Source organism: Theropithecus gelada, chromosome 13 (assembly GCF_003255815.1).
Source record: "Theropithecus gelada isolate Dixy chromosome 13, Tgel_1.0, whole genome shotgun sequence".
In the NCBI taxonomy this organism is placed as follows: domain Eukaryota; kingdom Metazoa; phylum Chordata; class Mammalia; order Primates; family Cercopithecidae; genus Theropithecus; species Theropithecus gelada.
This window is the reverse complement of record NC_037681.1, coordinates 52,929,074-52,941,415: the sequence shown is the minus strand read 5'-3', so window position 1 is coordinate 52,941,415 and position 12,342 is coordinate 52,929,074. Positions and strand designations below refer to the sequence as shown.

Genomic DNA, 12,342 nt, shown 5'->3' with positions numbered 1-12,342 from the left:
GAAGCTACATACAGGATCATAAATTAATAATGACACTGTAATAAAAAATAATATCACTAAATTATTTAAAAACCAAATACTACAAATAGAACAGTAATATCTTAAAATTTAATCACGAATAAGTGTCAGGAAAAACTGTCAGACACAGTACACATAAACCTCAAAAAAAGTGGAAACATGTATGATAATAGCTATAGATTATGTCAAAATTATTACAAATAGAATTTAAACTAAAACCTGAACAACAGAAAAGAAGCATTAGTAGTATCTTAAACAGTAAGAAAGTAACTGCTTTCCTTGGGAGTAGCTTTAACCATGAACAGATAATGAACAAGTAAAACTATTTTTTTCCCAACAGTGTTCTACTGTGTTCTAGCCAGGAAGGGGTATTACATGCAAAGAAAGCAATGCTACGTGGATGGTACACGAAACAATTATTACAGAAAGAGGTATCATAACTATGCTTTTTAATAAAAATTCATTGTATATGCATTAAAAATAGTGTGAAATTACAGAAAGGCTTTTTTTTTTCCTTTTCTGTTTAGGGTTACACCTACTTTAACACTGTAGTAACAGAGTGTTGAAATATGGTTCTTATTACACATTCTATGTCTGTATCAAAATATCATCTGTTTAACATAAATATGTACAACTATTGTATCAATAAAAAAAATGGTTCTTACCCCTCTACCTACTTAAAAAAAAATCAGATCAAGCAATTAGAAATTCCTGACCTACTAAAATAAATACAGTTGATACCTGAATAACAAAGGTTTAAACTACACGGGCCCACTTATATGCCAACATTTATGAGGGATTTTTGTTGTTAGGAAAATATAAAGGAAAAAATATTTACTTTGAATATTTGATAGCTTCAGAGTTTCGAGATCTACAAATAAATTCATATAGTTTTATTAGATTAAATATACTTCGTAGTACAGGACTTAACAGTTTATTCTTTCTAAATGGCATGTGAAAGAAATCAACCGAATCAAAACCTTGTGATTTTAAAATAACATAAGGAAGTATTAATTGTCTAGTAAATATTAAGAGAATAAACAGTAAGTGAAAATGTAGAGGTCACCCAAATGAAAATCTACTTGTGAGGCTATCCTGTAATTCTTCAGTTTTTCTTTCTATTAAATAACAATGCCAACCCAAAGGAAACAATCATCACAGCCTTCTCTTATTATTCTATATTATCATTAATACATATTATGGCATTATTTTCCTGATTCTGTTCTCTTTAATCTAAGTATTCCTACCAGATTCATTTTCTTAAAAAAACTATATTCAACACATTACTGATCTTAACACATTTTAATAAGCCTTTATTGCTATTCAAAATAAAATCTAAAGTTCTTAAGCAAGTTTTTTCCATGCTCTGTTACCAATATTAGCTTTTAAAATGCTCACAATGCTGCCTTTTGTACAAATTTTCATCAGCTAACTTATCCCCTCTCACAGATTTTAACCTGGAAACACTGCTCATTCCATTTATTTTCTTTCTGAGATAACTCATCGCAACCTAAATCTAACCTGTCCTTCAAGGCCCCACTAAAAACTACTATCCCACTTCATTCACTTTGCTGTGTAGTAAATAAATAATCTCTCTCACACGTGTGTTTCTCCATAATACTGCACTCAAGAGTGCTCAAGGGATTTTATAACTTGCTAAGTCTACATGTTTATATACATCCCTTGTTACTATTACTGGAGAACATTAGCTACTTGGGGGTAGCTCTAAATAATTGCTTCATTTTTAAATCCCTCCAGTGATGCCCAACAGTTTTGTCAGCACAAGGAAAATAATTTTTGAATGAATACAGAGATGAAAATGAAGATTCTTTAGGATTTATTATAACTAACCACCTACAACACCACCTACAACAAATCATCTAACAGCTTAACTATGAAGGAAATAAATGATGAACAACAGGCAATGATCTGGATAACTTTACACAATCTATTCATATATGTACTGACAAATTTAATACTAAACACTTACTTCCTTCTCCATCATCTGTTACTCCCAATACCAATCGAAGAAGGCACTGGGCATGTTTTCTCTCTTTCAGTAGCACTTCGGCATAGCCCGGAAGACGAAGAAATAATCCAAAAGCAGCCAAAGAATGGGCAGGTATGGGGGACATGGTCTGTACTGCTGACTTGATAGGTGGAGGTTCAGCCGCGATAGTTTCTGGTGCTTCATAAACTAACTCCCCTGACTGTTCAATGGTCACCCATTCAAACTGATCGCTATCCTTTGGCTTTTCCTGAGTGGTGGATGTTACAACTGGAGCACTCACCTAAAGAAAAAGAAAAGTGTTCGCTTGGCTGTTCACATTTTCAACATCAGATTCAAAGTAAAGACTTAACTTTAAATGATCTCTTTAAAATATAGGACTATAAGGATTAATAAAACTACTTGCTTTAAAAAACAAGCTTCCGGCTGGGCACAGTGGCTCACGCCTGTAATCCCAGCACTTTCAGAGGCTGACGCAGGTGGATCACTTGAAGTCAGGAATTTGAGACCAGCCTGGTCAACATGGTGAAACCCCGTCTCTACTAAAAATACAGAAATTAGCCAGGTGTGGTGGTGCGCGCCTGTAGTCCCAGCTACTCAGGAGGCTGAGGCAGGAGAAACACCTGAACCCAGTAGGTGGAAGGTGCAGTGAGCCAAGATCACACCACTGCACTCCAGCATGGGTGACAAAATGATCTCAAAAAAATAAATAAAAATAAAAACAAGCTACCAAACATCAAGACGCACATGACATCCGAAGTATGGCAGCGTCTGCCAAGTGTCGCTATATTAGTTATTTCCACCTTTATAATTAGTTAAGTATCTGTATGCAGATTCTTGAGACTATTTAAATACCTTATTTCTCGCCAAACTTTTGAACAGTTAGTCTTAGCATTTTTATAATTGTTCCTAAAACAATTATTACTACTGTGGTTATCAAAAGGAGACTTTCTAATTCTGTCATTCCTTCTACATTTGTTAGTTGGCACCAAGCTATAAGGAAAAACATTCCCTTCTTGTCCATTAATTTCTATCAATATGGACTCTAACTTTATTACATAGGTATATTGTTACTATCATTATTAATTCTGATGCTTGAGGGAAATAAGAATTGGTCTCTGAGATCCCATTAAAGCAGGATCCTGCTTGCTATTAACTTGTCCCCCATCGTTCTTTAAGCATTTCCTTGCTTTCTAACACAGCAAAACATTCTAGGCTCATGTCTATATACCCTTCCTCAATACTAGAATTTCTCCAAGGAGCCCTGATTTCTTTTAGTGGAAAATTTTTAAAATGACAATATTGAAGATATATGCGCATACATCACTAGGGGGAGTCTGCCTCTGGGTCCTATCAGCAAACATACCTAGAAAATACATGTATGTGCATATGTGTAAATATATATATAGACATAATTTCTAGCATGTATTCTTGAAAACTGTCAAGGCCATCGAGGCCATGAAAGATAAATAAAGATAGTAGAATTGTTACAGATTGAAGACTATAAGACAACAAAATGCAACAGATGATCCTGAACTACTAGTACCCTCAAACCATGCAAAAGAAAATTGATTTCTTTTTCTTTGGCCCTAAAGAACTTTAGAAGGACAACTGGCAAAAGCTGAATAAGATTTGCAGTCCGTAGTAGAGTCAGTGTGAACTTCTGATTTGTATAATTGTACTGTGGTTATCTAAGAGAAGTTTCCTGCACTTAGGAGTAAAGGAGCATCGTGTCTACAATTTAATCTTAATAATTCAAAAAGAAACTCCAATTCTGAGCATGGTTGCCCTACAAACTTTTCATTTCATTTAGAAATATTCTATTTATCTTGCTTGGCCATGAATAACGTACTTCACTAAATACTAATTTGAAGTTCTACATGCAAACATATAATGAAATGAATAGTGAGCTAATCACAGAGTTATCTCATTATTCACTTAAAACATCAGGATCATGCCTAAGCTTCCTGTATGACTTCAGTAGTAGATCGACAGGTAACTCTGTGGGGTGATTTTTAAATGAACGGTGAAGTAACTCTGTGATTAGTTCACTATTTCTTCCTTCTTTTACATATATATGTAAAAGTCTGAAGCTGATCTACAGCTTAGATCCGTCTTAAGTTGATCTACAGCTACACTACATACATCTGTACACTGAATAAAACAGCTGCAATTTCGATGCCAGCCTATTTTGACTACTGAAGCTTAGGCCAGAATGACAATATGAAATAGCCTAATTGTAAGAACATGGGAATTTGGGCACTTTTCACTTCTAAACCATTTTGAAACCCTTTACAGGTAACTTTTTTTAAAGTACCTCTATATTTATTATTTTATGCTGCACAAAAGATAGTTTCATATAAAAGTGCCTATATGATAATAGAACATTGTTATAGAAGCAGAACTTTACCTCAAGTGTTTACTTAAGTGTTTTCTTAAAAGACTATTTCTCAAATGATGCCACAAAACAAACCAAATACAATGAAAGCAAAAAGACAGCAAAATGAAAGAACTCTTGATTTACAGCATTCAAATTCTTCAACAAGTGAAAGACCCTCAACTTCATGAATATCAGAAGAGCAAATGAAAACCACTATCATGTATCATTTCCCATCTCCCATTACACAGATAAAAATTTTTAAGTCTTATATTAGATACATATACAATTCTTCACAACCTTTTTCATTATAGCTAACAACTGGAAACAATAAAAATGCCAGTCAACATTAAGACTAATACACACAATAAGGTATAGTTAAATATACAGCAAGTATATTACAGCTATACAAATGAGACCACCACAGGTTTAGGCATCAACAAAGATTAATTTCAGAATACAGGTTCAGCAAAAGCAGCATACAGTAGAATATAAACTGATTTTTATACAAATGTCAAAAGTATAACTATTCAAACAGAACTGCTTTAGGGTATTAAGATGGATTTAATTTTTTAAACCATATATTATATTCGCTTGTATTATGTCACATTTTGAAAGTCAAAACTGAAAAGTACATAAAAGCATGCTTTTGCTCAATTAACAACAAAGAAATTTTATTTCTGATATACTAGGATAAAACAGCTCAATTTCCCAAAGGAAAGAGTCTAATAAGGACGTGCTCACTTTGAATAATGTCTAAAACACAAATAAATTATTTTAAATTCGATAAATATGATTTATATCACAGGCTTTTAGGAATTATGATATTCCAACAATGTGATGCCTTTAATTCTGATATACTCATTATATGTCACAGCAAACTGAGAAGACATGATACTTTCTAAAGTAGTCAAATGCTCCAATTTAAGAACAAAATATGAGTTTCAGTTTAAATTGGAGAAACACAGGATTAACGTGATTTCAAAATCACAGTCATGGTACTTACAAATGAAAACAGACTAAAAATTCAGTATGTTTGATTATAATTCTTTATGAGTGTACACACACAAACGTACACATGTACTTCTTATGTTGATTCTGGTTGTATTTGTCAAGGAATTTATCCATTATATCTAAATTATCAAATACGCTGGCATAAAGCTGGTTATAATAGTACTTTATTTTATTCTATAGAAATTACAACAATGTGCTTGCCATCATTTGTGGATGTCCAATTTGTGTGGTTTCCCTTTTTCTTGAAAAATTTTCATAGTTCATCAATTTTACTAAAAGTCTCAAAAGACAAAATATATGGTTTTCTTGTTTCTCTTTGATTTTTTGTTTTATATTTAACTGATTCTGGCTCTTACTGTAATAATTCCTTGCTTCTGATTTTTGGTTAACTGTACTCCTGTTTTTCTAGTTTCCTGAGGTGGGAGTGTACATCACTGATAAATCTCTTAATTATAAGCATTAGCTATATCCCATGTCATGCTGGGATTATCATTTCGAAATATATTGTGTAGTATGTATTGTGATTTCCTCTTTCATCCATGTGTTATTTAAAACTATACTGCTTAAGTTACAAATATGTGAGGTTTTCTAGATCTTACTGCTAATGATTTCCAATTTAATTCTGATGTGGTTACAGAACATACTGGGTTTGATTTTAATGTTTTTAAAATGTACTGAGACTTTTATATAGGCCAGCATACTGTCTATCTTTCTTTGGAAAGAAGTACATCCTGTAGTTGGTAAATGCTGTGTTCCATAAATGTTGGTTAGGTCCATCTAGAAGTTCTGGGTGTTTCTCCCAAAATCTCCTACATCCTCACTTTGTTTCATTTACTGAGAGATAAATGTTATAATCTATTACTGAAATGTATATTTATCTAGTTCCTCCTTCAGTTCTATAGATTTCTGATTCATGTACTTTGAAGCTATTAAATACAAATTTAGGATTGTTATGACTTATTTTGAATTAATACTTTCATATTTAATAATCCTTTTTATTTCTTATATGCTGGTCCATAATTCAACTTTGTCATATATTAAAAAATAGGGATAGCAGCTTTCTTCTTTCAAGCACATCTCTTTAGACAGTATATACTTGGGCTCTGCTTTTTTCTCTATTCTGACAAATGTTTGCTTTTCAAATGGGGTATTTAATACACTTTCATTCATTCATTCATTTATTCATTTAACTACAGAGATGGAGTCTCACTCTGTCACCTAGGCTGAAGTGCAGTGACACGATCTCAGCTCACTGCTACCTCTGCCTCCCAGGTTCAAGCAATTCTCCTGCCTCAGCCTCTCAAGTAGCTGTGATTACAGAGGTGCACCACCACTGCTGGCTAATTATCATATTTTTTACTAGAGATGGGGTTTCACAATGTTAGCCAGGCTGGTCTTGAACTCCGGAGCTCAGGTGATCTGCCTGCCTCAGCCTCCCAAAGTGCTGGGATTACTGGCGTGAGCCACCATGCCCTGCCATACACTGTACATTGTTGATGAGACGTTGTATCAACTCTTGATTTTAAAATCTTCCTTGGAGTGTGTTTAGTTTTGTTTAGCAGATAGGGAAATTATTGGTAGATCACCCTGAACTTAGAGGCTTTTGTAATTTATTAGAAAAGTCTATTTTGATTGTTCCCTTATTTCTCAAGTGAATCTTCATTAGGATGTAGCCTTTACTCTCAATGTATGGGCCATTTGGAATTCCAATGGAAAAGCCAAGATTTTTATCTCTGAGCAGGACTAAAACTGCAAATTGTATGCTCTCTGTGATAGACAGCAGCTGAAATCTCTGTACAGCTTTTTCAGCATTCTAGTTCATGCTTGCTCTCAAAATGCCTATGTTTAATAATTCTGGAGCAAGCCAGAGATGTGCAGAATTTGGAGCTGCTCAGCTTTGGCTTCCTCCTTTCCGAATTCCTATTTTCCAGCCAGTATGGAAGAATCAAACTCCAGCCAATACGACTGTGGCTTAAGTCTGAGTTCTACCTGTACCACCTAACAAAGACTGAGGGATACCCCTGAGAAAAGCTGTATAGACACTAATATCACTGAATGTGATTCTATTAATTCTGTGTTTAAATCCTCTTAAATTCTGTCTTTAAATTTCTGCCTGTTTCTAGTTGCTCTTCAAAGCCTTTAAGTAACTTTTAAAATATATTTTGTCTAGAGTTTTTAACTATAGAGACAACAGAGTTAATCCCATACTTGTTATTCTGCCATCACTGATTTTTGAGAGGCAATGGGCAAGGTGGGTGAAGAATTGTAGAAAATGTTCTCCAATAGGTATAAAATTCTAGGATGACAGATTGTTTTGCTTTACCTTGTTGCTTACTGTCTTCTAGCATTTTTAAAGTTGTAATTCCCTGGCTCATATAGTTTCTGTTGAAAGGCCAGTTGTTAGTGTTATTGCTGCTGTTTTGAAAATACAGGTCACTTCCTTTATGGCTGGCTTTAATATTCTTTCATTGCCTTAGAATTTTTCTTTTTGGGGGGATGAGGTCTTGTTATGTTGCCCAGGTGGTCTGGAACCCATGGGCTCAAGTAATCCTCCCACTTCAGTCTCCTGCATAGCTGGGATTTCAGGGATGCACCGCAGTGGCCAGCTGTCTTTGTTTTTAATCACTTTTACCATGACAGTTCCAGGCATGCATATCCTGCATGAAGTTAACAGTTTCTTACATGTTGAATTGAGATTTAAGTTTTATATCTATTTGGGAAATTTTTCTTCTTCTCAATATTGTTTCTCTCCATGTTTCAACTCACTCTTTTTCTGGGTCTATAAATTCAGGTACGTTAGAATTTTTCACTTCAATCCATATAGCTCTTATGTTCTTTTCATTCCTTACACTTTCTATGCTTCAGTTTGAACCATTTCTTTTTTTTTTTTTTTTTGAGACAAGAGTCTTGTTCTGTCACCTAGGCTGGGGTGCAGTGGCACAATCTCGGCTCACTGCAGCCTCCGCCTCCCAGGTTCAAGCGACTCTACTGCCTCAGCCTCCCAAGTAACTGGGATTACAAGCGCCCACCACCACATCCAGCTAATTTTTGTACTTTTAGTAGAGACGGGGTTTCACCAAGTTGGCCAGGCTGATCTTGAACTTCTGACCTCAGGTGATCTGCCTGCCTCGGCCTCCCAAAGTGCTGGGATTACAGGCGTTGGCCGCTGCACCAAGCTGAATGATTTCTTTTGATACATCTTCCAGTACACTACTGTTATTATCTGCAGTGTCTCTTTTCTGTTTTTTGTTTTTTTTTGAGACGGAGTTTCATTCTTGTCGCCCAGGCTGGAGTGCAATGGCGCCACCTCGGCTCACTGCAACCTCCACCTCCCGGGTTCAAGCAATTCTCTTGCCTCGGCCTCTTGAATAGCTGGGATTACAGGCACCTACTACCACACCGGGCTAATTTTTGTATTTTTAGTAGAGACGGGGTTTCACCATGTTGACCAGGCTGATTTCAAACTCCTGACCTCGGGTAACCCTCCTGCCTTGGCCTCCCAAAGTGCTGGGATTACAGGCGTGATTACAGGATTACAGGCTGGGATTACACCATGCCTGGCCAGTGTCTCTTATTAAACACACCTAACAGTATCCCTAATTTGATATATTAGAAATTCTCAACCCATCCCATATAGCTAGTATTATCCTGACACCAAAACCAGACAAGGGCATTACAATTATAGACCAAACTCTGTATTAGTTTTCTACTGCTACTATAACACATTGCCACAAACTCAGTGGCTCAGAACAGCACAAATTTATCACTTTAAAATTCCAGAGGTCAGAAATCCAAAATAGGTCTTATGGGACTAAAATCTAAGGCTGCATTCCTTCTAGAGGCTCTTGGGGAATAATAGTTCCTCACCTTTTCCAGCTTCCAGAGACTACTCACGTTCCATGGCTGTTGGGTGCTTCCATCATCACATCATATCCTCTATTCCTGGCTTATGCTTAGACGGCTGAGGAAATCCACGAGTTATATGCCTAATCTCTTCAAATAGCCCTCTATGTGACTGAATACTCTGACTTTTGATGTTTCTAAGGCACTAGCAAAAAGTTGTCCAGCCTCACCCTTGGCTTACACTTCGGAGCATGCTTTTCTGATAGTGAATCTCTAAATTTTAGCACCTTCTGTCATCTGGATAGGTAATTTCACAAACTGACAAGCACTAATTGCTTGTATTTCAACAGTTCTTCTCTCAATTTGTATCTTTCCTCTCACATTTCACTATAAGCAGCAAGAAAAAAACAAGTTGTACCTTCACCACTTTGTGTGGAAATCTCAGCTAAATATCCAAGTTCATTACATGCAGGTGCTGCTTTCTACATTTAGGATACAGTGAGTTAATATTTCCGCTACTATATGACAAAGATCCCTTTTCCTTCAGGTTCTGGTAACGTGTTCCTCATTTCCTTCTAAACCTCCTTGTCAGCACTTTAAACACCGTATGTATACCAAGTCTGCTTATGACAATTCAGATATTCTCTAAGACATTATAGGTTTTATCCACTATGATCCTTACTTTTATCTAGGCCCTCACTGGCAGAAGCTTTATCATCCACATTTTATCTAACAATCTGTTCAAGGTAATCTAGATTTTTTTTTAAATCATGCTACTCAGAATTATTCCATACTCTGCCAAGTACCCAATTCTAAAGTCACTTTCACATCCTTAGGTATGTATTACCAGGACCCCATTTCCAGCTACTAATCAATATAGTGAACCACACTGAATACTAAATTAGAAAAAATCATTTATGTTGAACAATAATAATGCTGAAAATGTTGGGGTCTTTTCTGCTTCAAACTTTTGAGTAATTACGTCATTGTCTAGTAAGAAATAAAATTTTACTTATTCTCTGTCAATCACCTTATAACAGAGTTATATCACCTTATAATAAAAATATCTTTTTGAATAGTAGGTAAGCAATAACACAAATAAGTATTATTGGGGGTTGCATTTTGTCCTCCCAAGATATGTTCAAGTCCTAACCCCTAGTATCTATGAAGGCTACCTTATTTGGAAATAGGGCCTTTGCAGATGTAATCAAGTTAAGATGAGGAAATAACGGTTTGGAGGACCCTACATTAAATGACTGGTGTCCTTATGAGGAGAGAGAGATACAGGGACACACAGGAAAGATGCCCATATGATGATGTAGGCAGAAATTAAAGTGATACAGCTACAAACCAATGAACAGCAAGAACTACTGGCAACCAAGAGAAGCCAGGAAGAAGCAAGGAAGGAGTCTTCCCTAGAGCCCAAATTCAGAGGGAACATAGCCCTGCTGACATCTTCAGACTTATAGCCTCCTCAATTGTTTTAAGCCAGGTAGTTTGTGGTATTTTGGTACAGCAGCTCAGGAAACTATAATAGAGTCTAGAGCTACTATACCAAAATAAACACACACACACACACACACACACACACACACACACACCCCCGACATGAAATCAAACAGAATAATTCCCCTACTTCATTCAACAAACATAAAGTTTTGTTTTTACAACTCTCCATGCACCAAACTTCCTACTGATTGATACAAGAGCATGGAAAGCACAGACACTGACAGCGTCGTAAATGAACACGGGAATAGGTTATGTTTTTAAACCACCAAAAATGGAAATGGCACCTGAAACAGGAATAAAAGGTAAACAAAAAGATACATATTGGTAGCAGTATACACTCCTATTTTACTCTCCTATTTCCAATAACGTCTCTGATAAATATCACACTTAAAGCAGTATAGAAAAGAGAATGCTAGTGTTACAACCATGAAATCAAGATAAATGCTACAGTGTAGTAAGTTTGGCAAATGTGCTTAATCTTCAACATTTCTTCCATACCTACTAAAGGTCATGAAGCTCTGTATAGACTGATCATTGAAAGAGTTATATAATGTTCAAAAAATATAAAGCAAAGGGTATTTCTACAAAGTTAATCCAAGTACATTAAAAAACAAACATAAAAAGAATGAACGGCTTAGCTACAGAATGATATACTCGATTAGGAAATCTTATCTTACCTGTTGAATTACTTCTGGATATAACATGGGTAGTCTTTCAGCAATAAGAGCCAGTCCACCCATTCCTGCAAAAACTTGTAATGGTGACTGAATGGGACAGGTTTCAAGCAAAGATTCATCCAATATCCCATCCATGCATTCATCACCTGGAGTGAGAGCCTCATCTTCTGGACAGCTAGCAAGTAAGTCTCCATGATCTAGACAATAAATTACAAATAATTGAATAGGTAAGAAAGTGTATATTTTTATAATATTCTTTCATTTACAAAAGCAGGTATTATTACTGTTTTCTTGCTACTCAAAAAAGAGCACAAAACATCATTTATTTAGATATAGCTGTATTATGGCTAGATACTACAATGACCTTTAAATGACTTATGATACTACCTTCTTTAGTCTTGTTATTGGAAGAATGGTTCATGGACTAGTAGCATGGGCATCACCTGCAAGCTTGTTTGAAATGAAGAATCTCCATTTTAACACTATGACGCAGGTCATTTGTAAGCATACTGAAGTCTGAGAAGCACCGTCCTTTAGGGCATACTTATAACTTACATCCTATGTTAAAATAAGTAAGTTCTCAAAAGTACTCATAGCAAATAATATGCTCTAAAGTATCCTATTAAGAAAAATTAATGACAAAGACTTCTCTCACTGAAAACAAAAAATTATACCATATACCGTATTAGTTTAACTCTGAATTACTCACAAAAGAAAACCAAAAGATCACGTAAGGAGACCCTTTAAACATTAAAACAAAAGAGAGAAATAATTGTGCTGCAAAACTGGGCAAAGAAAATGTACCAAAATTTGCTGAAGAATATAAAAGACCAATAACTAAAGATTGAATTTTAGTCATGAAAAAGTTTAAATAAGTTCATACCATACTCACACTA

The 12,342-nt window shown here is 35.4% G+C and overlaps 1 protein-coding gene across 3 annotated transcripts in view; it reads right to left on the bottom strand.

Moving 5' to 3' along the window:
- BIRC6 (baculoviral IAP repeat containing 6) overlaps positions 1-12,342 on the bottom strand; it is a 256,735-nt gene that overhangs the window by 74,700 nt on the left and 169,693 nt on the right. For all 3 annotated transcript variants that reach the window (XM_025353535.1, XM_025353532.1, XM_025353533.1), the window contains exons 61-62: positions 11,447-11,643; positions 2,009-2,309 (exon numbers count right to left, since the gene is read on the bottom strand). In XM_025353535.1, coding sequence (XP_025209320.1) covers positions 2,009-2,309; positions 11,447-11,643 — 498 coding nt within the window. The remainder of the gene's footprint in view (positions 1-2,008; positions 2,310-11,446; positions 11,644-12,342) is intronic.